At 44.5% G+C, this 25,845-nt stretch overlaps 1 protein-coding gene and 1 non-coding gene across 5 annotated transcripts in view; both read right to left on the bottom strand.

The window, feature by feature from the left end:
* Positions 1-25,418, bottom strand: part of LOC140477175 (uncharacterized) — a 218,748-nt gene extending 193,330 nt beyond the window's left edge. For 2 of the 4 annotated variants that reach the window (XM_072570597.1, XM_072570599.1), the window contains exons 1-3: positions 25,179-25,417; positions 9,273-9,447; positions 5,310-5,381 (exon numbers count right to left, since the gene is read on the bottom strand). In XM_072570597.1, coding sequence (XP_072426698.1) covers positions 5,310-5,381; positions 9,273-9,447; positions 25,179-25,250 — 319 coding nt within the window. In that variant the 5' untranslated portion in view covers positions 25,251-25,417. Of the gene's footprint in view, positions 1-5,309; positions 5,382-9,272; positions 9,448-25,178 lie in introns of all 4 variants that reach the window. The other 2 variants (XM_072570598.1, XM_072570600.1) reach the window with 2 other exon arrangements.
* LOC140477527 (U1 spliceosomal RNA) lies at positions 2,111-2,273 on the bottom strand. The gene has a single exon (XR_011960760.1). It is a non-coding gene; the product is annotated as a U1 spliceosomal RNA (small nuclear RNA).
* Positions 25,419-25,845: the final 427 nt, after the last annotated feature.

Here is a 25,845-nt window from a genome sequence, read left to right as displayed (position 1 = left end):
TGTCTACCCACAACTCCACTTTCAAGGAACTATGCACCTGCATTCCAAGGCCTCTTTATTCAGCAATACTCCCCAGGACCCTTTGCAAACTGCAGCACCTCACATTTGTCTAAATTAAACTTCATCTGCCACACCTCAGCACACCGGACCATCTAGTTAAGTTCCTGTTGTATTCTGGAGGTAATCTTCTTGATTGTCCATTACACCATCAATTGTAGTATTATCTGCAAACTCATTAACTATACCTCATATCTTCATATTCAAATCATTTATATAAATGATAAAAAGTAGTGTCCCCAGCACCAATCCTTGTTGCACGTTGCTGGTCATAGGCCTTCAATCTGAAAAGCAACCCTCCAGCACCACCCTCAGTCTTCTACTTTTGAGCCAGTTCTGTATTCAAATGGTTATTTCTCCCTGTATTCCATGTGATTTCGCCTTGCTAACCAGACTACCATGCAGAACTTTGGACGCCTTACTGAAGTCTATACAGGCCAAGGCCACCGCTCTTCCCTCATCAATCCACTTTGTTACTTCTTCAAAATAATCAAGTTAGTGAGCACAATTTCCCACACACAAAGCCATGTTGACTACCCCTAAACAGTCCTTGCTTTTCCAAATACATATTCCATACATATAACTGTCCCTCAGGATCCTCAACAAACTGCCCACCACTGATATCAGGCTCACCGATCTATAGTTCCCTGGCTTTTCCTTACCACTTCTCTTTAATAATGGCACCATGTTAGCCAATCTCCGTCTTCCAGCACCTCACCTGTGGCTATTGATGATACAAATATCTCAGGAAAGAACCAGGGGGTTGGCTTCCATGATAGTCTGGGTTGTACACACATCATTTGCGGTTTCTTACAGTCCTGGGCATATTGGCAAGGGTCCTTATAGTCATGCCAAATATTTTAATCAACCTAAGAAGAGCTGTTGTGCCTTCTTGACCGTCGCATCTACATGGGAGGTCCAGGATAGATTGTTGGCGGTTATCACTCCTAGGAACTTGACACTCTCAACCCTTTACACATCAGCTCTGTTCCTCCTTTCTTCCTGAAGTCAATGATCAGCTTTTTTGTTTTGCTGGCATTGAGAAAGAGATTATCATTGCACCACAATACCAGGCATCTATCACTGCTTACAACAGTGTCATTAGCAAACTTGTAGGTGGCATTCGTATGGAATTCGGCTATACGGTCGAGTGTTGACAGGGAGTAAGGTAGGGCGGCACAGTGGTTAGCACTGCTGCCTCACAGCGCCAGAGACCTGGGTTCAATTCCAGCCTCAGGCGACTGTCTGTGTGGAGTTTGCACGTTCTCCCCGTGTCTGCGTGGGTTTCCTCCAAGTGCTCCGGTTTCCTCCCACAGTCCAAAGATGTGCAGGTCAGGCGAATTGGCCATGCTAAATTGCCCGTAGTGTTAGGTTAGGTTAGCTTCGGCGGGTCGGTGTGGACTTGTTGGGCCGAAGGGCCTGTTTCCACACTGTAGTGTAATGTAATCTAATCTAATCAATATTCAGGATTATCCTCCACGATGTTATGTCGTGGTGCCTGGTGTTTGAATTGAAGTCTGCGGGTCAGAAAGCCAAGGATCCAGTTGCAGAGGATAGAGACAAGACTCAGGAGTCAGAGTTTTGAGGTTAGTCTGGTAAGGACTATGGTGTTGAAGTCAAGAGTGTGGTGCTGGAAAAGTACAGCAGGTCAGGCAACATCTGAGGAGCAGAAGAGTCAACATTTTGGGCATAAGCTCTTCATCAGAAATGAGACTTGTGGGCCGGGGGGCTGAGAGATAAATGGAAGGGTTGGGGGGTGGGGGGGCGAAAAAGGGGGGAGGAGGGTGCAATAGGTAGATGAAGTAGGAGGAGAAGGTAATAGGCCATAGAAGAAGGTGAAGCGGGTAGATGGGAAAGATGATGGACAGGTCAAGAGGGAGGTGTCAAGTTGGAGGCTTGGGACTGGGATAAGGTGGGAGGAGGGAAAGTGACAAAGCTGGTGAAATCCACATTAATCCCGTATGGTTACAGAGTCCCAAGGCGGAAGATGAGGTGATCTTCCTCCAGGTTTCGGGTGATTAGGGTTTGGCAATGGCAAGTGGTTGCAGGGTCTCATGGCAAAAGACGAACACAGTCCCCCTCCACCACAAATTTTGCAGTTGAGTATCCCGTGTTTGGGACATTGCAAGCATCAGCACACCTGAAGTGTAATGGGATAGCCTTGTCCTGGCAGAACCTCCTCCTTGATCAAGTTGTCACCCCTGCCAGGTAAGAACCTTTTTTACGCCTCACTTCCACCTTGGTACCCTGCAACCACACAGGATTAACGTGGATTGCACCAATTTCGTCATTTCCCCTCCCCTCCACCTTATCCCAGTCCCAAGTCTACAACTCGGCACTGCCCTTTTGACCTGTCTATCATCTTTCCCATCTATCCTCTTCGACCTATCATCTTCTTCCCCACCTTCACCTACCCATTGCATTCTCACCTACCTTCCCGCCAGCCACACCCCCCACTCCCATTTATCTCACAGCCACCGCCGCCCCCACCCCCACGCCTCATTCCTAATTAAGGGTTTATGCCCAAAACATCGATTCTCCTGCTCCTCGGATGCTGCCTGACCTGCTGTGCCTTTCCAGCATCACACTCTCGACTCTAATCTCCAGCATTTGCAGTCCTCACTTTCTCCTAGTCAATCAGTCGAAGCCTGACATAGATGTCCTTGTTATCCAGATGTTCCAGGGAGCTCAGGAAATAGCATTCAACCCGAATGCCAGGAGGAAAACTGCAGGGGATCAGAAGACCATAGTGGAGTGGAAGTTCATCGAGTCCACTCCGCCATTCAATCATGGCTGATGGGCATTTCAACTCCACTTACCCGCATTCTCCCCGTAGCTCTTAATTCCTTGTGACATCAAGAATTTACCAATCTCTGCCTTGAAGACATTTAGCATCCCGGCCTCCACTGCACTCTGCGGTAATGAATTCCACAGGCGCACCACTCCCTGGCTGAAGAAATGTCTCCGCATTTCTGTTCGGAATTTACCCCCTCTAATTCTAAGGCTGTGTCCACGGGTCCTAGTCTCGATGCAAAAAAGATGCGCAAGTTGATGTGGGTCATAACTAACCTTTCGAAGCACTTCAGGATTATGGACGTCAGAGCCACTAAGCGGTAGTCGTTGAGGCACACTGCATGTGTTTTCTTTGGTACTGGGATAATGGTGATCTTCGTGAAACAGGTGGGAACTTCAGATTGTAGCAAGGAAAGATTGAAGATGTCAGCAAATACTTCTGCTGGCTGGTCCTCACTGGATTTGAGTGCACAGGGTCTACATCCGGGCCACTTTCCTCAGGTTTACTCTCAGGAAGACTGATCGGACGTCTGTAGCAATAACAAAGGGAACAGGTGCATCCAGTTCTATCAGAGCAGGTGATAGCATGCCACTGGTATTCTGCTCAAATCAAGCATTAGAAGCATCAGAGAGGGATGTGTTTTTGTCTGGATTTTTGTTCTGCTTCATTTTGTATCCCATTATGTAGTGCAGGCATTGCCACAAGCAGCATGTGTCTGTATGGTTAGCTTGTGCCTCTGATTTGGTCCGGTACTGCCTCTTTGCATCTCTAATGGCTTTGCTGAGGTGCTATCTGAATTTCCTTTATAGGTGTGGGTTACCCTACATGAATTTTGCATGCCTGGTCTTCAGTAGGCAATGGATTTCCCAGTTCAGCAAAGGTTTCTGGTTGGAGGAACAGAGGGATCTGGGTGTGCAAGTACACAGATCCCTCAAAGTTGCCACCCAAGTGGAGAGGATTGTTAAGAAAGCATATGGTATTTTGGCTTTCATTAACAGAGGGATCGAGTTTAAGAGCCGCGAGGTTTTGCTACAGCTCTACAAGTCGCTAGTGAGACCACACTTGGAATATTATGTCCAGTTCTAGTAGCCCTACTATAGGAAAGATACAGAGTCTTTGGAGAGGGTGCAAAGAAGGTTTACGAGGATACTGCCTGGACTGAAGGGCTTGCCTTATGAAGGAAGGTTGAATAAGCTCAGACTTTTCTCTCTGGAGAAGAGGAGAGAGAGAGGAGACATGATCGAGGTATACAAGATAACGAGTGGAATAGATAGAGTCAATAGCCAGAGACTATTAACACACATTAACATATTAAACTCTGTCTCCCCTGCATGCACACAAATACATGTTTGTGGGGTGAATTTGTACTTGCAGAATTATATTTTATTTTGGTCAAAAACTGCATAAATCTGTGTAAAATGCTGTAAATCCCACTTTAGAAATAGAATCAGTCCGACTTATCATTGTGGCACAGACAGACTTTAACCTCACACCTTCAATGCTGAGCTGAGCCAAGATGGAACCTACCATTGAAGCTATCTTGAGAAAGTAACTTTAAAAAGTTCTGGGATTTACATATGAAGGAACTGAAACTAACATCATCATTCTAAAAGATAAAAGACTTAAGCTAAATTTGTTTAATATGACACTCCACGACACTGCAATCCTGCTGCTATTAATTCTGTGTCTTATGATCCTGCTCCACCTGATGAAGAAGCAGCACTTAGAAAGCTAGTGTTTCCAAATAAACCTGTTGGACTATAACCTGGTGTTGTGTGATTTTTAACATTGTCCATCCCAGTCTAACACTGGCACCCCCAAATCATATTAAACTCAATGGACTATGGTTGCTGTACATAAAACAATGAAACTAATCCTCATCCAATTAACTATTTCACCCTAGATTAGTTTTTGCCCTTTCCCATCGCCAACCTCACCTATATACTGTATGATCAACTGACCTTTAATATTTCCCTATTACCATTTCATCAACTCCAGATGTCATTCTCCAGAACCAGATCAAGCAATGCCCCCTGCCTCACACTAACGTAGCAAACTCTCAACACTCGTGAGAAAGCCATTCCCATCTTTATCAATTACTATCCGAGTCGAGGTTAGAAAAATGTAAGTTTTCAATTATATAGTTCAATTACATTTCTGGTGATATAATATCTGGTTTTGTAAGCTAGATGTGCAACTGAGTCCATGTTCCTCACGATGCAATCTATTGTTGTAGTATAAAACAATAATTTAACAACCCTTAAGATTCACAGAGTGGCATTTTCTCATTTTCAATTAATATTGCTATGAACCCTCAAGCAGTAATTTTTTTAAAATGTTTTTGTATCAAGTTTATAATTCCTTTGCTTGTTTTTCTGTTAGATTTCTCAATTACCTACAACACAAAAAAGGAAACAATTACACAACAGCAAAGTGTGAACTGAAAATTCTTACTTACCAACTGGTTGTCCCTTCCCTTGGCAGTTTAAATACAACTTCTGACCTAGTCCAATGTCAACCAGTTCACCTTCTGTTAATAAACAATAGTATTATGATTAAAAACTAAGATCATGACCTAATCGAATACTGAAAATAATTACAAAAGATCATGTTTTGCATGAAGACCATTTTAGAAAAGTGTGGCAAAGAAAGATCAGATCAAAAAAAAGAGAGACAATTGAAAAGATAATCTGTTCCAAATTTTAATCTGGCACCTTTAAAATTTCTTCTTGAATGTATCTCGCTGTTTTAAAATAGATTTCTCTGAAAATATCTGTTCCCAGTCCACTCTGGTCAAATTATATCTGATATTATTATAATCAGCTTTCCTGCAGTTAAGAATTTTGCGAGAATTGTTATGAAAAAGATAAGGATAGACCTAATATCAGGGGTTATGACCGGTGTATGCTAAATGCCCTCATACTGATACTTCAACTGTACGCCCAGTGTCTTAACTAAACTTAACTCAGGACTTGTAGGGTCTTCTGCATATTGGCTTAAAAAGCAGTCCTAGATTCTGCTCCCTCCAAACCTTTAACACAATGGCTACTCCCGAGAAAGTTAAAATTATTTGCTATCACTACTCTATTACTTCTACATTTCCCGGAAAGCTACTCTTCTATTTCTCTGCGGCGGGGAGAACTATTATGAATTAACTGTCCCAATATAGTAACGTCCCATGAACACACCCCTTGGCAAAAAAGGAAAATTCAGACAGATTCTCCAATCAAGGTGGGAGAAACATTCAGAGAAAACTCAGTCAATAGCAACCAAGAGACGTTCACTTAAGCTTCTAACTCTTTTGAGACCCCAATATCTTCTGACATTACTGAAAAAACTAAAACCCAGAAATCTGGATCTGAGAGAGCTGGCCACACTCATTCAGGCTGTTAAAAAAACCCAAGGCCTCCTAAGCTGTTTACTTAAAAGGTCTTTAGGAGCCAGTTCTTCACCTTTGCCTTACAACCTGCCTTCAAAATAACCTCTTAAAACGACAGTTTCATCATATATCTTCAGCTAGAAGGTTTCAAGACCTCTTTGCATCCATTGTACCCAGCACTTTCCTATGTGGAGTCAGTTAAGCTAACTGACTGAAGATCAGCATTTGAGATGAAGGGGGTCTCAGGAGGCAGCAGAGGTAGAATTTACTCAGTATTTTTGGATGAAGGTGGCTTCAAACACTTTAGTTTTGACTTTTGCCCTCATGCCAGCAACATTAGGGTGGCAATGCTCATGAAACCTCTTCCTCCCATCCATTCCTTAATAGCTGACAATAATTCCTATTTTTAAATGGCACAATTATCATCTCTCTATGGGACCAATAACTCCGCACGGACAGCACGGTGGCTCACAGCGCCAGGCAACAAGGTTCGAATCCATTCTCCCAGTGTTTGCATGGGTTTCTTCTTGGTGCCCTGGTTTCCTTCCACAGTCCAAAGATATGCAGGTCAGGTGAATTGGCCATGCTAAATTGCCCATAGTGTTAAGTGTATTAGTCAGAAGGAAATGGGTATGGGTGGTTTACTCTTCGGAGGGTTGGTGTGAACCTGTTGGGCTGAAGGGCCTGTTTCCTGGAGTAGCAGAAAGCATAAGGGACTGTCGAAGGTTACAGGATATAGATAGACTGGAGAGTTGGGCAGAAAAGTGACAGGTGGAGTTCAATCAGACAAATGTGAGGTGATGTATTTGGGCAAGACTAATTCTAGAGCAAATTATACAATGAACGGAAGAGCCTTAGGAAAAGTTGATGGGCAGAGAGATCTGGGAGTGCAGGTTCATTGTACCCTGAAGGTTGCTGCACAGATGGATAGTGTGGTCAAGAAGGCATATAGTTTGCTTGCCTTCACTGGACGGGGTATTGAGTGTAAGAGCTGGCAAGTCGTGTTAAAATTGTACAAGACATTGGTTCAGCTGCATTTAGAATACTGTGTACATTTCCAAATGGATATGGATACTTTGGAAAGGGTGCAGAGAAGGTTTGCGAGGGTGTTGCCTAGAATGGAAGGTGCTAGCTATGAAGAGAGGTTGAGTAGGTTAGGTTTGTTTTCATTACAAAAAAGGAGATTGAGGGGGGACCTGATTAAGGTTTACAAAATCACGAAGGGTCTAGAAGGATTGAAAGAGACGAGCTTTTTCCCAGGGTGAAGGATTCAATAACGAGAGGTCACGCTTTCAAGGTGAGAGGTGAAAAGTTTAAGGGGGATACACATGGCAAGTACTTCACACAGAGGATGGTGGGTGTCTGAAACATGTTGCCAGCAGAGGCAGGCACGGTAGATTCACTTAAGATGCATCTGGACAGATGCATGAGTAGGTAGGTGGGGAGCAGAGGGATACAGATGCTTAGGAAATGGGCGACAGGTTTAGACAGTAGATTTGGATCGGCTCAGGCTCAGAAAGCCAAAGGGTCTGTTTCTGGGCCGTAAATTCTCTTTTGTTCTTTGTTTTTTCCACACTGTAGGTAATCTAATCTAATCTCATCTCATCTTCTGCTACTACTTCAGTTCCATCTAGCCATGGAATTTCTAACTTGCGGTGGAAATCCATTCTGCTGTAGTAATGTCCCATAGCACCTCATGCATTTGTTTGAAATCTAGCTGATTTTGTATAAAATTAGTATCAGGCAACATAGCAGAACACACCCTTCATGTAAGGACGAGACTAGAATTGTGATGAATATCTCAAACATGTTGGTAAAACAATCTTCAATGCACTGTCTAGAAAATGCCAGTGATTTGCTGGGGAACAGGATGGATGTCAGAAAACACAGGGACACTGGTCTGAAACTGTGAGGTCAAATACACATGACAGTACAGCGGTCTGAAAATATTTCAGTTTAACAGACTGCTGACACTCCTGTTGTCGTCACTATCAGCAGGCACTATGAATTCCTTCAGTTTGAGAGTACTGTAACAGGAGTAGACCACAAAGCTCTTTGTGTCTGCTCCACCAATAACTGAGATCACGGCTGATCATCCACTTCAATGTCATTTTCTTCTTGCTGTGACATGGTTTCAGGTTTAAACCATTGTTACAACAGAATCATCAACGCAGCAGTGATTGTTAGATCTCAGTAGCATCTTTCTCAACAATTAGTGTGTCGTTACTTTAAGCTTAACATAAAATCTCATCTTCAATGCAAATATGCAAACCCTTTCTAACCCTAAAGATCAAAGTCTGCATCTTCAAAGGTACTACCTCAATTAGTATAAGCAAGATTAATAACAATCCATTTGTTTTTGTAAATTTATACTTTACACTGAGCCACGGCACGGTGGCTCAGTGGTTAGAACTGTTGGGGTTCTACAATTTATACGATGTATAGACGGATAGAAAATTTGACAGCAATTTCCAAAGCCAAGAAGCAGAGGCTTTGCAGCAGGAGGTATTTTCTGTGGCTCGTGCTGAAAATCAGTCACTCCAAAGCAATTATGGCCACTGGAAGGAGCGTATGAAGTTTGAGTTTTACACAAGCAGCTTAAAATACAAAGTTCTCAAGTTGCAGGAAGGCTGCAAAATTGCCAATTCTCCAAGAAAAGCAAAGTTTGCTGCACGTGCAGCAGGAAACTCAGACACAACTCTGCTCTCATTTTAAAGTTTTTATTTCAAACATATTTTCAATCTTTATTTTTACATTTTTAATCGAAGGTGCAAATATACTTGCACAGATACTTCTCAGGAGATGTGACATAGCCATTTATAGATGAAAAGTTTAGGAGCAACTTCATACAGAAATTATATGTGAATGCAAAACATTAAATATCACCTGGCCTTTCCTCAATTTACCTAACAGCAGTTCTATGAATTACAACATGTGAATTGAGTCAATTGCTCACTTCTGTGGAGCAACTTCTTTTGGACATCCAATAAATAATTTCATAATATAGAAGAACATATAAGTACAAGAGTTATAAAATCTCACCTTGAGGCTGAAGCAATACTCCTTCTCTCTGAAGAGATGCATAATTAAGAAATGGTGGAATCATAAACACGAGGACAAGGTATTTTAAAACAGAGATAACTCGAAGACAGATTCTCAAACACGAATTTGATTTGGCGTCGGGTTCTATGGGACAAACTTGATCTGGGTTGTTTTTCTACAGAAAGAAGAGTCAAGTAAACAAAACAATTGCAAGCAAAATATGTTCATACATTGTAAATAGCAAGACCACTACGCTTATGCAACTGTTGTTTTGCATATGAAAATACACCATAATGAACACTTAGAAAGAATGAAACATGTTTGTCCTCTCTTGCTCATTATTCAGTCACTATTCTGGGTAGATTGATCATTCTGACAAAAGTGCAATATTGACGATGTTTTAGAAGTTTCTGAAAATATTTTCCAATGATATTACTGTCACAACCTTGCATTGCCTTTTTTCTGGCCATGGTCTTCCAATAAATGTAAAGTACTTGTGCAAACTAAACAGAATGAACACTGAAATATTAGAAGAGGTACACAGACTGAATGGCCAAGTTACCATTGGTTAAAATGTAACACCGAAATCCACCTTGGTCTTTTTCCATTTTAAACACATGTTCAGGTTTTTAGATAATTTACCGTGATGGTACAGATCAACCATGATCAAACAAGTATAGAATAGGTTTGAGATGCTAAAAGACCAACTTGTTTTCATATGACGAGAAAGAGAAGCAGCACCGATAATGCAGAAAGCATTACAGACAGGGTCCAGAGTACAACTGGAACAAGGAATATTTCACATAGCCCAAAAAGAGTCAAGCAGGTGTCCATGCAGGTCCTCTCTTGCCGAGAATTGTAAAATTTTATGTGTTTTGCTTCCAATTTCCACTCCATTTCTGACTCCTCCCCTCCCTTCTTCGACATCTGTTTCCATTGCTGGAGATCGGTTAGCCCCCAATAGCCATGATAAATCCACCAACTCCTGCTACTTGATTATACATCCTCATACCCTGCTTCCTCTAAATACTACTTCATTCTCCCATTTCATCTGTCTGCACTACATCTGTTCAGATGCTGTCAGTTTCGACAAGGGAACCTCCAAAATGTCCACCTTTTTCCTAAACAGAGGATTCTCCCACGACCATAGTTGACAGGGCCCTCAGCCACATCCGATCCATCTCCTGCATTTCAGTCCCCACTCCCTCTCTCTTCCCTCCAACAATAGCAATCGGACTCTCCTCATCTTAATCTATCCATTCCTCCATCATCCACATTCAAAGGATTTCTGCCACCCCCAGGAATATATTCCCTTCCTCTCCCTTATCAGTCTTCTAAAGGGACCAATCTTACCAGCATACCATGTTTCACTCCTGCACGTCTCCCAACATTTCCCCCCCAACCCCGGCAATAGCCTCACAGCTTCTTCAATTGCAACTTCTAAGTGAAGCAGTGATATACTTACATTTCAATTAATCTAGCTCACCATATTCACTGCTCACAATGTGGTCTCCTTTACACTGGAGATTAGGTGACTGCTATGCAGAGTATCAACATCTGTCCGCAAAAAGTGAACTTGGGCTTCCTGTTGCCCACCATTTCAACACCCCATGGTGTTCCCTGGCCAACATCTGTCTTCAGTGAAACTCAGCGCAAGCTGGAAAAACAGAACCTCATTTTCCACTTAGGAACTTGCAGTCTTCTGGACTCAATATCAAGGGCTATAGCAACTTCTCCCATGCCTTACTCCAACTCCCACACACCAAATCTTATCACCACATAGGCTGTTAGCACAAACGACAAATTTTCAGCCAGTAAGGTCCCCATTAGTAAGTATTCATTCTCCCAAACTGACCTTTACCCATTCCTTTCTCTGCCCAACTGTTTCTCTCTCTGTGTGCCTGGGCTTGATCTCCAACTATCATTTCTTAATTTCCCCCACACCCCCCCAACCTCATCTTTAGCATGTATACCAACAGATCTGAAGAATGGTCACTGGACCCGAAACATTAACTCTGCTTTCTCTCCACAAATGCTGCCAGACACGCTGACTTTCTCCAGCAATTTCTGTATTTGTTATCATTTCCAACACCCACAGTTCTTTTTATTTATTGGTAATAATCAAGTGTCTGTGATTCAAGAATCAGTTTCATGTTGAGCATGCAGGAGAAATGTCATTGTCATCATCATAGAACTAGACAGCACAAAAAAAGTTCTTCAGTTTATCAAGTCTGCACCAGTTAAAAATGGTATTTTGATTAAGATAGTACTTTTTTTCAAAGAAACTTGAATTTAAACATCACGTTTTGACGAGAGTGTGTCACAAAATATTTCTACAACTAATAAGCAGTTTTTAAAAGGATGTTATGGTTGCACTTTAGGCAAATTTCGAAGAAGATGGGAATAGCAAATCCCATGGCAGAAATGCCATCCTGCCTAGAATTTTGTTTTCATTGATATACTTTGTTAATCAGGCACTGAAAACTCACCAGGCTTCTGAATTCCAGTGTAAAATTTTTTACAACCATTTAGAATGACATAAAGCTTCAGTTTAAAATCTTAATAAAAATGCAGCACTCACTCCAACAGTGCTTTCCTCCCTCTACATTACGAGAAAGTGTTCTTGATTGTACTTTCAAGACTCTACAGCAAGGCTCAAATACACAAACTTCTGACTAGGAAGCTAAGATGTCATCATTTTACACAGTAAATATAATGACCAAAAGAGAGACTGCAAGGATGCATGGCAATATAGTTCATTAAGTCAGAATATGGTAGCAAGGGTCCCATGTTCAATAAATGAGCCTCAAACTTAATGTTTATTTTTTACACAGATGTCATGTCAGAATGAGACCTTAATTTAACATACTGTCACTTATCTAAGTCATAATTTATAAAGCCGAGTCTCCTGTGCACTCTTCATTTAAATAAAATTGTGAATCGAAATCAGAGATAGTTCAAAGAAGGTTTATGACTTTGACACCTGAAATGATCAGGTTGTCGAATAAGGATATGTGGTACAGATTTGGCTTGTTTCCACTGGAAGTAAAAAGAGTGAAAGGTGATTTGACCGAAGTTTTTAACCTCCGAAATGCCCTTCAAAAGGTGAATATAGAAAGAATGTTACCTCTTGTGGGGCAGTCCATAACCAGCAGGGCATGGTTTTAAATTAAGGGTCACCTTTTACAGCAGAGAAGAAGAGACTTTTTTTTCCTCTCAGAGGGTTATGCAACGTTGGAACTCTGGTCTCAGAAAAAGGTGGAGGCTGAGTGGTTGAATATTATTAAGCCAGACATAGATTATTGTTAGGCAGCAGATTCAAGTGTTATCTAGCCTTGGTATAATTCAAAACAGAAACAGAACAGCAATGAACATCAGAAGAGATTCCAGCGATCAAGTGGCCTACTCCTTATTCATACGTTCATATGGTCGGACATATTGAGATAGTAGTTAGCAAAGCATGCACGATCTTGGGATTCACGAACAGAGGTACAGAGTACTAAAGGAGGGAAATTATGCAGAAACTTTAGAAAACTCTGGTTAAGCCACAACTATTGTTTCCATTTGAAGTTACCATCATTTGGGAATGATTTCAAGGCGCCAGTTTGGAGTTTACAAAGTTAAAAATCACACAACACCAGGTTATAGTCCAACAAGTGTACTTGGAAGCACTAGCTTTCGGAGAACGAATCCTTCATCAGGTGGTTGTGGAGTATAAGATCACGAGACACAGAATTTATAGCAAAAGTTTACAGTGTGATGCAACTGAAGCTATATTTAGGATGGCACAGTGGCTAGCACTGCTGTTTCACAGCACCAGGGTCCCAGATTCGATTCCAGTTTTGGGCGACTGTCTGTGAGGAGTTTGCACATTCTTCCTGTCTCTGCGTGTATTTCCTCCGAGTGCTCCGGTTTCCTCCCACAGTCCAAAGATGTGCAGGTCAGGTGAATCGCTAAATTGCCCATAGTGTTAAGTGCATTAGTCAGAGGGAAATGGGTCTGGGTGGGTTACTCTTCGGAGGGTCAGTGTGGACTGGTTGGATTAAAGGGACTGTTTCCACATTGTAGGGAATCTAATCTAATCTAATCAAATCAAAAGACCTGGATTGTTTATTAAATCTCTCATCCTTTAGAATGACCATGTTGATTTCAGTACTTTCAAATTTAAATCCCAGAACTTTATTTTTAGAATTACATTTCAAGTGAACTTTAACGATAGTTGTCATGTCATCTCAGACTATGAATTGAAGGTGTGAGGTGCCCTGTGTGAGGCTGTCTGTGCCCCAATGTTCAGACAGATTTTATTTCTAAAAAAAAGGGATTTATAGAATCTTAGATGGATTCATGCAGTTTTTGAGCAAAATAAAATGTAAAAATGCAAGTACAAATTCACCCCACAAACTTATGTGTGTATGTGTGCTTGCGCGCGCGTGTGTGTGTGTGTGTGTGTGTGTGTGTGTGTGTGTGTGTGTGTATAAATGTCTGCGAGAGCGAGTCTAAAGGGGTATGAGTCTGTGAGAGGGTGCATGTGTGGGTGTGTATCTGTGATGGTATGAGAGAAAGCCTGCTTGAGAATGTGGGTCCACAAGTGTGTGTGAGAGAGAGAGCAAGAGATCACCTGTAGTGTAACAATAAACCCAAGGTCCCGGTTGAGGCCATCCCCATGGGTACTGAACTTGGCTATCAGCTTCTGCTCGGCCACTTTGCATGGTTGCTTCTCCCAAAGTTCACCTTGGAGGGCGGTCAGCCAAAGGACTGAGGTTGAATGTCCCATACTGCTAAGTGTTCTCTGACTGAGTCAGTGATGACTTCAGTCATCCTGAACATTAGACCTTGGACCTTCGTGGGACATGCGCGCGCACATATACGTTTGTGGGGTGGATTTTATTTTGCTCAAAAACTACATGAATCCATGTCAGATTCTGTAAATCCCTTTTTTAGAATGAAAATTAGTCTGAACTCACATTCTTCAGTGCATTATCTGATAAAACATGATACCTATTTGCTTGAGAAGGGAACTGTATAAAAAAGTTCTGTGGTTTACATATGAAAGAACTGAAACCAACATGGTCATTCTAAAAGATGACAGACAAACAATCCAGGTGTTGTTCAATACATAATTTCAGTTGCATCACACTGTAAACTTTTGCTATAAATTCTGTGTTTTAGGATCTTATACGCCACAACCACCTGATGAAGGAGCAGTGCTCCGAAAGCTAGTACTTCCAAATACACCTGTTGGACTATAACCAGTTGTGAGATTTGTAACTTTGTACAATCTGGGAAGTCTGCGGAAGTCCTTAAGAAAGTGCAGCAGAGATTTATCAAAATGATTCTTGGGATAAAGGATGGAAGCAAAAACGTTAGATTGGATGAGGTCTCCCTCTCTCACACACCCCTGCAGGAGGAGCAGGGCTCTAAAAGCTTGAACCGTCAAATAAATCTGTTGGACTGTAACCTGTATCATGAGATTTTTGACTTTGTCCAATTCAGTCCAACATCACCTTCACATCATGTTCTCCTTGAAGAAAAGAAACTTGACGGGAGCTTTGATCGAGGTGTATAAGATTATGACAAGTACAGATAAGGTCAACAAACATAAATTGGTCCCTTCACTTGGTGGAACAGGGAATTAGAGTTAAAGAAGTCATAGAGATGTACAGCACGGAAACAGACCATTCGATCCAACTCGTCCATGCTGGCCAGATATCCCAACCCAATCTAGTCTCTCTTGCCAGCACCTGGCCCATATCCCTTCAAACCCTTCCTATTCATATATCCATCCAAATGCCTTTTAAATGTTGCAATTGCAGTCTCTTCCTCTGGCAGCTCATTCCATACACTTACCACCCTCTATGAGAAAAAGTTGCCCCTTAGGTCTCTTTTATATCTTTCCCCTCTCACCCTAAACCTATGCCCTCTAGTTCTGGACTCCCCAAACCCAGGGAAAATTATTTGTCTATTTATCCTATCCATGCCCCTGATGATTTTACAAATCTCTAAAGGTCACCCCTCAGCCTCCGACGCTCCAGGGAAAACAGCCCCAGCCTATTCAACCTCTCCCCATAGCTCAAATCCTTCAACCCTGGCAACATCCTTGTAAATCTTTTCTGAACCCTTTCAAGTTTCACAACATCTTTCTGATAGGAAGGAGACTAGAATTGCACGCAATATTCCAATAGTGGCCGAACCAATGTCCTGTACAGCTGCAACATCACCTCCCAACTCCTGCACTCAATACTCTAACCAATAAAGGAAAACATACCAAATGCATTCTTCACTATCCTATCTACCTGCGACTCCACTTTCAAGGAGCTATGAACCTGCACTCCAAGGTCTCTTTGTTCAGCAACACTCCCTAGGACCTTACCATGAAGTGTGTAGGAAGATTTGCTTTCCCAAAATGCAGCACCTCACATTTATCTAAACTAAACTCCATCTGCCACTTCTCTGCCCATCGGCCCATCTGATCAAGATCCCGTTTTAATCTGAGATAATCTTCTGCGCTGTCCACTACACCAATTTTGGTATCATCTGCAAATTTACTAACTATACCTCTTATGCTCACGTCCAAATCATTCATATAAATGATGAAAAGTAGTGGACCCAGCACCAATCCTTGTGGCACTCCACTAGTCACAGGCCTCCAGTCTGAAAAACAAGCCTCCAACACCACCCTATGTCTTCTATCTTTGAGCCAGTTCTGTATCCAAATGGCAAATTCTCCCTATATTCCATGAGATCTAACCTTGCTAACCAGTCTCCAATGGGGAACATTGTCGAACACCTTACTGAAGTCCATATAGATCACAACTACTGCTCTGCCCTTATCAATCCCCTTTTGTTACTTCTTCAAAAAACTCAATCTAGTTTGTGAGACATGATTTCCCACACACAAAGCCATGTGACTATCCCTAATCAGTCCTTGCCTTTCCAAATACATGTACATCCTGTCCCTCAGGATTTCCTCCAATAACTTGCCCACCACCGACATCAGACTCACTGGTCTATAGTTCCCTGGCTTGTCTTTACCACCTTTCTTAAACAGTGGCACCACGTTAGCCAACCTCCGGTCTTCCGACACCTCAAATGTGACTATCGATGAAATAAATATCTCAGTAAGAGGCCCAGCAGTCACTTCGCTACCCTCCCACAGAGATCTTGGATACACCTGATCAGGTCCTGAGAATTTATCCACCTTTACCCGTTTCAAGACATCCAGCACTTCCTCCTCTGTAATATGGACATTTTGCAAGATATCACCATCTATTTCCCTACATTCTATGTCTTCCATGTCCTTTGCCATAGTATATACTGATGCAAAATACTCATTTAGTGTCTCCCCCATCTCCTGCGGCTCCCTATTCTCTTCCTAGTTACCTTTTGTCCTTAATGTATTTGTAAAAACCCTTCGGATTCTCCTTAACTCTATTTGCCAAAGCTATCTCATGCTCCCTTTTTGCCCTCCTGATGTCCCTCTTGAGGATACTCCTACTTCCTTTATACTCTAAGGATTCACTAGATTCATCCTGTCTATACTTGACACATGCTTCCTTCTTTTTCTTAACCAAACTCTAAATTTCTTTAGTCATCCAGCATTCCCTATACCTACCAACCTTTCCTTTCACTCTATATTTTTTCTGGACTCCTGTTATCTCATTTCTGAAGGCTTGACATTTCTCAGCTGTGATTTTACCTGTGAACATCTGCACCCAATCAACTTTGAAAGTTCTTGCCTAATACCGTCAAAATTGGCCTTTCTCCAATGGGGAACTTCAACTTTTAGATCTGGCCTATCCTTTTCCATCACTATTTTAAAACAAATAGAATTATGGTCGCCGGCCCCAAAGTGCTCCCCCACTGACACCTCAGTCACCTGCCCTGCCTTATTCCCCAAGAGTAGGTCATATTTTGCACCTTCTCTAGTAGACACATCCACATACTGAATCAAAAGATTTACTTGTACACACTTAACAAATTCCTCTCCATCTAAACCCTTAACACTATAACAGTCCCAGTCTATGCCTGCAAAGTTAAAATCCCCTATCATAAGCACCCTATTATTCCGACAGATAATTGAGATCTCCATACAAATTTGTTTCTCAACTTCCCTCTGACTATTAGGGGATCTATAATACAATCCAAATAAGGTGATCATCCCTTTCTTATTTCTCAGTTCCACCCAAATAGCTTCCCTGGATGTATAACCGGGAGCATCCTCCTGAAGTACAGCAGGAATGCTATCAGTTATCAAAAACACCACCCCCCTCCTCTCTTGCCTCCCTTTCTGTCCCTCCTGTAGCATTTGTATCCTGGAACATTAAGCTGCTAGTCCTGTCCATCCCTGAGCCACATTTCTGTACTTACTATGATATCCCAGTCCCATGTTCCTAACCATGCCCTGCGTTCATCTGCCTTCCCTGTTAGGTCTCTTGCATTGAAATCAATCAGTTTAATTTATCAGTCCTACCTTGTTCTCTGTTTTGTCTCTGCTTGCCCTGACTGTTTGACTCGCCTTTGTTCTCAACTGTATGAGTCTCAGATTGAAATCTTTCCTCACTATCTAGCAAATCTCCCTGCCTGTATATTAGTCCCCTTCCAATTTAGGTGTAATCCATCTTTCTTGTACAGGTCACTTCTACCCCAAAACAGCTTCCAATGATCCAAAAATGTGAATCCTTCTCCCATACACCAGCTCCTCAGCCATGCATTCATCTGCTCTATCCTCCTATTCCTGCCCTCACTCGCTTGGATGGCACAGATTTGAAGGCTTTCAGTAATAAATAAATAATCAATGGGAAACATTATTTTTACTGTAATGGAATTGACCTTGATCATTTAAGGGTAGTGGTAGCAAAGACAATGATTTATTTTGTCAGGGAATTGAATGGGCAATCTATGGAAAGAAACTTACAAAGTTAAAAGATTAGGGCAGTGGAGTGGTACTAGTTTGATCACTGTAGATAGCCAGCACAGGCTCAACATGGTCTTTGTGGCCTAATGTTCTATGTAGATCAGCATTGTGCTAATCGTGCCCATTGCAGGCATACATGGTTCACAAATAACGACTTTGATAAGGTGCAACATGAGAGGTTGCTCTGGAAAGTTAGATCGCATGGAATCCATGGGGAGCTGGCAATTTGGAGACACAATTGGCTTGATGGTAGGAAGCAGAGGGTTATCGTGGCTGTGATGAGTGGAGTACCTCAGGGGTTGGTGCTGAGCCCGTTATTATTTGTTATTTGTATCAACGATTTGGATGGGAATGTACAAGGCCTGATTAGTAAGTTTTGAAAAGTGTAGCAGTGGAAAAGCACAGCAGGTCAGGAAGCACCTGAAGTGCAGGAGAATCAACGTTTCAGGCATAAGTTTCCAGCACCACACTTTTCAACTCTGATTGCCATCATCTGGAGTCCTCACTTTCTCCATGATTAATAAGTTTGCTGATGACACCAAAATAGGCAGTATCGTGGACAGCGAGAAAGGTTTTCAGAAATTGCAGTAGTACCCTGATCGGCTAGGGAAGTTGACCGAGAAATAGCAAATGGAGTTTAATATAGCTAAGTGTAAGATCTTGCATTTTGGAAAGTCAAATCAACATAGGAGTTTCATGGCGAATGGTGGGGCCTTAAGGAGTGTAGTGGAACAGAGGGATCTTGGAGTTCAGGTTCAAAGTTCTCTGAAAGTGGAGTCACAGGTAGACAGGGCAGTGAAGGCGGCTTTTGGCACACTGCCCTTCATCAGTGAGGGCATGGAGTACAGAAGTTGGGAAGTTATGTTGCAGTTGTACAGGACATTGGTGGGGTTGCACTTGGAGTATTGCGTTCAGTTTTGGTCACCTTGTTATAGGAAAGATGTTTAAACTGGAAAGAGTGCAGAAGAAATTTACAGGAGTGTTGCCAGGTCTCAATGGCCTGAGTTATAGGGAGAGATTGGACAAACTAGGACATTTTTCTTAAGATCGTAGGAGACTGAGGGGAGTTTGTGGGTGTTGGGATGATCAGTGGAACAAACAGTTCATGGAGAACTTCAGAGCTGAAAATGTGTTGCTGGAAAAGCGCAGCAGGTCAGGCAGCATCCAAGGAGCAGGAGAATCGACGTTTCGGGCATGAGCCCTTCTTCAGGAATGAGGAAAGTGTGTCTAGCAGGCTAAGATAAAAGGTAGGGAGGAGGAGCATTGGAAATGCGATAGGTGGAAGAAGGTCAAGGTGAGTGTGATAGGCCGGAGTGGGGGTGGGGGCAGAGGGGTCAGGAAGAAGATTGCAGGATAGGAAGGCGGTGCTGAGTTCGAGGGATTTGACTGAGACAAGATGGGGGGAGGGGAAATGAGGAAACTGGAGAAATCTGAGTTCATCCCTTGTGGTTGGAGGGTTCCTAGGCGGAAGATGAGGCGTTCTTCCTGCAACCGTCATGTTGCTATGGTCTGGTGATGGAGGAGTCCAAGGACCTGCATGTCCTTGGTGGAGTGGGAGGGGGAGTTGAAGTGTTGAGCCACGGGGTGGTTGGGTTGGTTGGTCCGGGTGTCCCAAAGGTGTTCTCTGAAATGTTCCGCAAGTAGGCGGCCTGTCTCCCCAATATAGAGGAGGCCACATCGGGTGCAGCAAATGCAATAAATGATGTGTGTGGAGGTGCAGGTGAATTTGTGGCAGATATGGAAGGATCCCTTGGGGCCTTGGAGGGAAGTAAGGGGGGAGGTGTGGGCGCAAGTTTTGCATTTCTTGCGGTTGCAGGGAAAGGTGCCGGGAGTGGAAGTTGGCTTGGTGTGGGGTGTGAACCTGACAAGGGAGTCACGGAGGGAGTGGTCTTTTCGGAACGCTGATAGCGGAGGGGAGGGGAATATATCCCTGGTGGGAGGTGGCGTTTGGAGGTGGCGGAAATGACAGCGGATGATACGCTGCATATGGAGGTTGGTGGGGTGGTAGGTGGGGACCAGTGGGGTTCTGTCCTGATGGCGGTTGGAGGGGCGGGGCTCAAGGGCGGAGGAGCGGGAAGTGGAGGAGATGCGGTGGAGAGCATCGTCGACCACGTCTGGGGGGAAATTGCGGCCTTTGAAGAAGGAGGCCATCTGGGTTGTACGGTATTGGAACTGGTCCTCCTGGGAGCAGATGCGGCGGAGACGAAGGAATTGGGAATATGGGATGGCGTGTTTTCAGGGGGCAGGGTGGGAGGAGGTGTAGTCTAGGTAGCTGTGGGAGTCGGTCGGTTTATAGTAAATGTCCGTGCTGATTCGGTCGCCCGAGATAGAAATGGAAAGGTCTAGGAAGGGGAGGGAGGAGTCTGAGACAGTCCAGGTGAATTTGAGGTCGGGGTGGAAGGTGTTGGTAAAGTGGATGAACTGTTCAACCTCCTCGAGGGTGCACGAGGCGGTGCCGATACAGTCATCGATGTAGCGGAGGAAAAGGTGGGGGGTGGTGCCACTGTAGCTGCGGAAGATGGACTGTTCCACATATCCTCCAAAGAGGCGGACACAGCTGGGGCCCATGCGGGTGCCCGTGGTTACTCCTTTGGTCTGGAGGAAGTGGGAGGATTGGAAAGAAAAGTTGTGCAGGGTGAGGACCAGTTCAGTCAGTCGAAGGAGGGTGTCAGTGGAAGGGTACTGGTTGGTACGGCGGGAAAGGAAGAAGCGGAGGGCTTTGAGAAAGTGGAGCACTTCTTCCTTTCCTGCCGTCTCAAAGCCCTCCACTTCTTCCAGTTCCAATACCGTACAACCCAGATGGCCTCCTTCTTCAAAGACCGCAATTTCCCCCAGACGTGATCGACGATGCTCTCCACTGCATCTCCTCCACTTCCCGCTCCTCTGCCCTTGAGCCCCGCCCCTCCATCCGCTAACAGAACAGAACCCCACTGGTCCTCACCTACCACCCCACCAACCTCCATATACAGCGTATCATCCGCCGTCATTTCCGCCACCTCCAAACGGACTCCACCACCAGGGATAAATTTCCCTCCCCTCCCCTATCAGCGTGACCACTCCCTCAGTGACTCCCTAGTCAGGTCCACACCCCCCACCAACCCAACCTCCACTCCCGGCACCTTCCCCTGCAATCACAACAAATCCAAAACTTGCGCCCACACCTCCCCCCTGACTTCCCTCCAAGGCCCCAAGGGATCCTTCCATATCTGCCACAAATTCACCTGCACCTCCACACACATCATTTATTGCATTCGCTGCACCCGATGTGGCCTCCTCTATATTGGGAGACAGGCCGCCTACTTGCGTAACATTTCAGAGAACACCTCTGGGACATCCGGACCAACCAACCCAACCACCCCGTGGCTCAACACTTCAACTCCCCCTCCCATTCCACCAAGGACATGCAGGTCCTTGGACTCCTCCATCGCCAGACCATAGCAACACAATGGTTGGAGGAAGAACACCTCATCTTCCATCTAGGAACCCTCCAACCACAAGGGATGAACTCAGATTTCTCCAGTTTCCTCATTTCCCCTCCCCCCACCTTGTCTCAGTCAAATCCCTCGAACTCAGCACCGCCTTCCTAACCTGCAATCTTCTTCCTGACCTCTCCGCCCCCCCACCCCCACTCGGCCTATCACCCTCACCTTGACCTCCTTCCACCTATCGCATTTCCAATGCCCCTCCCCCAAGTTCCTTCTCGCTACCTTTTATCTTAGCCTGCTGGACACACTTTCCTCATTCCTGAAGAAGGGCTCACGCCCGAAACGTCGATTCTCCTGCTCCTTGGATGCTGCCTGAACTGCTGCGCTTTTCCAGCAACACATTTTCAGCTCTGATCTCCAGCATCTGCAGTCCTCATTTTCTCCATGGAGAACTCCAGATCAGCATCTACAAGAAAGCAACACACAGACCAGATGCTTAACTACAGAAGCAATCATTCCATCATCCACAAACGAAGCTGCGTCAGGACATTATTGAAAAGGGCCACAACACATAGGAAAAATACAGACACAGCATTTTCAAGAAGAACGGGTACCAATAAACAATCTGCTGATTCCTAAACAACAAACCCAAACAAGCAGCCACAATGAGTCTACAAACTCTAGCCCCATTACCATACATCAAAGACACCTCTGAAATGACTCCCAGACTACTCTGACCCCTTGGCATCATTATAGCCAACAAACCTACCAACACACTTAAACAGTGAACCGAAAGGACCCTATACAAACAATCAGCAAAACAAATGTCATTTACAAAATACCACATAAGGATTGTAGCAATCACTACATTAGACAGACAGGCAGAAAACCAGCCACTAAGATACAAGAACACCAACTAGCCACCAAAAGACATGACACACTATCGTTAGAAGCCTTACATACAGACGAGGAAGGACATCACTTCCACTGGGACAACAGATCTGTCGTAAGACAGGCTAAACAGAGATACGCACAGAAATTCCTACAGGCCTGACATTTAAAGTGGAACCTTATCAATAAACACATCTATTTGGATCCCTTTACCAACCTCTGCGAAAAAGAACTGGAAACGATATCAGAGCTGAAAATGTGTTGCTGGAAAAGCGCAGGTCAGGCAGCATCCAAGGAGCAGGAGAATCAACGTTTCGGGCATGAGCCCTTCTTCAGGAATGAGCCCTTTCCTGAAGAAGGGCTCATGCCCGAAACGTCGATTCTCCTGCTCCTTGGAAGCTGCCTGACTTACTGCGTTTTCCAGCAACACATTTTCAGCTCTGATCTCCAGCATCTGCAGTCCTCACTTTCTCCTGGAAATGATATCACCCAACTTAAGAGACAAAGACAAATAAATAAAAAGCGGGACATAACACCAGCACTTCATTGGAGGCTAAATGATGATGTTATTTAGCATGGTGATGGAATGTCTGAAAACAAACTTTTCAGCTCAGCAAGCAAACTTACAACCAGCTATATAATGTCGGATGCTCATGTTGTATAGTGCATACATAAGGAATGCGGAGTTTGGAGTAGAGTCGAGAGTGTAGTGCTGGAAAAGCACAGCAGGCCAGGCAGCATCCGAGGAGCAGAAGAATTGATCTTTGAACGAGGAGGCCATCTGGGATTTTCTTTGGTGGAATTGGTCGTTCTGGGAGCAGTTGCAACAGAGGCAGAGGAATTGTCAATTAGGGATGGCATTTTTACAGGAAGCAGGATGGGAGGAGGTGCAGTCCAGGTTGCTGTGGGAGTCAGTGGGTTTGTAGTAGATGTCCGTGATTAGTTGGTCACCAGATATGATATGGAGAGGTCCAGGAAGGGGAGGGAGTGAATTTGAGGTCAGGGTGGTAGGTGTTGGTGAATTTGATGAACTGTTCAACTCCCTCGTGGGAGCACGAGGTAGCACTGATACAGTCATCAATATAGCAGAGGAAAAGGTGGGGAATGGTACCAGTGTGGCTGTGGAAGATGGACTGTTCCATGTACCCGACAAACAGGCAGGCATACCTGGGTGCCATGCAGGTGCCCATGACTATCCCTTTAGTTTAGAGGAAGTGGGAGGATTGGAAGGAGAAGTTGTTGAGGATAAGGACCAATTCAGCCAGGCAAATAAGTGTGTCAGTGGAAGGATACTGGTTGGGTCAGCGTGAGAGGAAGAAACAGAGGGCTTGGAGGCCTTTGTCATGTCGGATAGATGTATGCAGGACTCAGATGCCCATGGTGAAGATAAGGCATTGGGAGCCGGGGAAACAAAAGTCTTGGAGTTTGTGAAGGGTGTGGATGATGTCCCGAACGTAGGTGGGGAGTTTCTGGACTAAGGGGGACAAGACAGTGTCAAGGTATGCAGAGATCAGTTCGCTGGGGCAGGAGCAGGCGGAGGCAATGGGTCAATTGGGGCAGTTAGATTTGTGAATCTTAGGAATGAGGCTGTGCGGGGTTCTCGGACTATGAGGCTGTGGATGGGAGATCCCCAGAGGTGGTGAGGTTGTGGATGGTCTGAGGAGATGATGGTTGGTGATGGGAGGTGAGGTCATAGTCGAGGGGGCAGTACGAAGAGGTGCCTGCGAGGTGGCGTCTGGCTTCAGCGTGTCAAGGTCAGTGCGCCGAACTACCACTGCACCTCTCCTGCTATCCGTCAGCTGGCTTGACAGAGACATTAGGATTGGAGCAGAGGGAATAAAGGGCTGTGTGTTGCAAGGGTGAGGGGCTGGAGTGGGTGAGGGGCTGGAGTGGGTAAGGGGGTGGTGGACAGGTTGAGGCGGTCTATGTCATGACAGCAGTTGAAACTGCAGAGATCAAGGGCAGGTAACAAGCCAGCATAGAGTGTCCAGGTGGGTGGGGTGTGTTGGAGGCAAGAGAATGGGCAGGAGTCTTGATGGAAAAAGTGGACTCGGAAGTGGAGGCAGAAATGTTCAAGGTCGCAACGTGAATCAAACTCAGTAATCTGGGAGTGTACGGAGTACTCAGTCATGTACAGAATGTAAAGTCCCATATATATGAATTGGAGATGCTGATGTTGGACTGGGGTGTACAAAGTTAAAAATCACATAATACCATGTTATAGTCCAACAGGTTTATTTGGCAGCACTAGCTTTCCGAATGCTGCTCTTTCATCAGGTAGTGAAGGTACAACCACCTGAAGAAAGGGGCAGTGCTCTGAAAGCTAGTGATTCCAAATAAACCTGTTGGACTATAACCTGGTGCTTTGTGATTTTAACAGTATATATGGAGTACGGGGTACAAGAGATAAATAAGATAGCGGATGCAAGGGAAGGGGTACACTACGTGGAATAAGTGGGATTGGGGCATGGATACACAAGTTGCAGGATACAGAGCAAAGTCGGCGACGTCAAGAATGCACGAAGTTCGGGGTGCAGAGGGTGCAGTGTACACAGCTCCAGGGATACTGGGGATCTGGGTCAACACACATGGGGATCTCTAGCGACCTTCCCATGCCCAGGTAATGTTGCGGTGCCTCCAGCAAGACGCATGCTCTCGGCCCCGGACTCCCTTTACCTGCTCTTCCGGCTCTGATACAATAAACGGCGGCCGGGCCGAACGCTGCGTCCTCCTCCACAAACCCACCATGTCTTACACTTCCTCAGTCCACAACAGGCTCCAAGCAGGAGAGTCATCCAGCTCGGAAATGGGCTGCAGAGAAAGGCCCTAATCTCTTCAGGATCCACCCCTTCAGGGTCAGGCCAACAAACACACCCCGCCCCCACACACAAGGCCCGGCCCTCCAGAGAACATCTCAGACACAGACTGCCCCCGAGAAACCGAAGATCCGCCCAATGCGAACGTCCTTTCACCTCCGAGCCCCGCCCATAAACTGGATCTGCCAAGGTGAAGGCCTGCTCCTCAATGCTGCAAAGCACTCTCTTTCCCCTCTTGCCCCGAGTAGGTCTCATGCAGGTGAGTGGGTGTAGCAACACAAACCCCTGGCAAAATTTACTTTCAACTCTTCATCAATCTTAGAAACCTTCTCACCTTTTAGCTAATTTTTAATCCATTCTGCTAAGGGCATATCAATCCCAAACATTTATAATTTGCTCACCCACCTGTCATATGGCACTGTGTTCAATTGCTTTCTGAATGTCCAAACTTGTCAGAAAACTCAGTTAAATTTGTCAGACATGACCTGCCTTTAACACGTTGGTTTTTTTTTCGTACAAGTGATTTT

This window comes from Chiloscyllium punctatum, chromosome 5 (genome assembly GCF_047496795.1).
Source record: "Chiloscyllium punctatum isolate Juve2018m chromosome 5, sChiPun1.3, whole genome shotgun sequence".
NCBI classification, from domain to species: Eukaryota; Metazoa; Chordata; class Chondrichthyes; order Orectolobiformes; family Hemiscylliidae; genus Chiloscyllium; species Chiloscyllium punctatum.
This window is presented reverse-complemented; position numbering and strand designations above follow the sequence as displayed.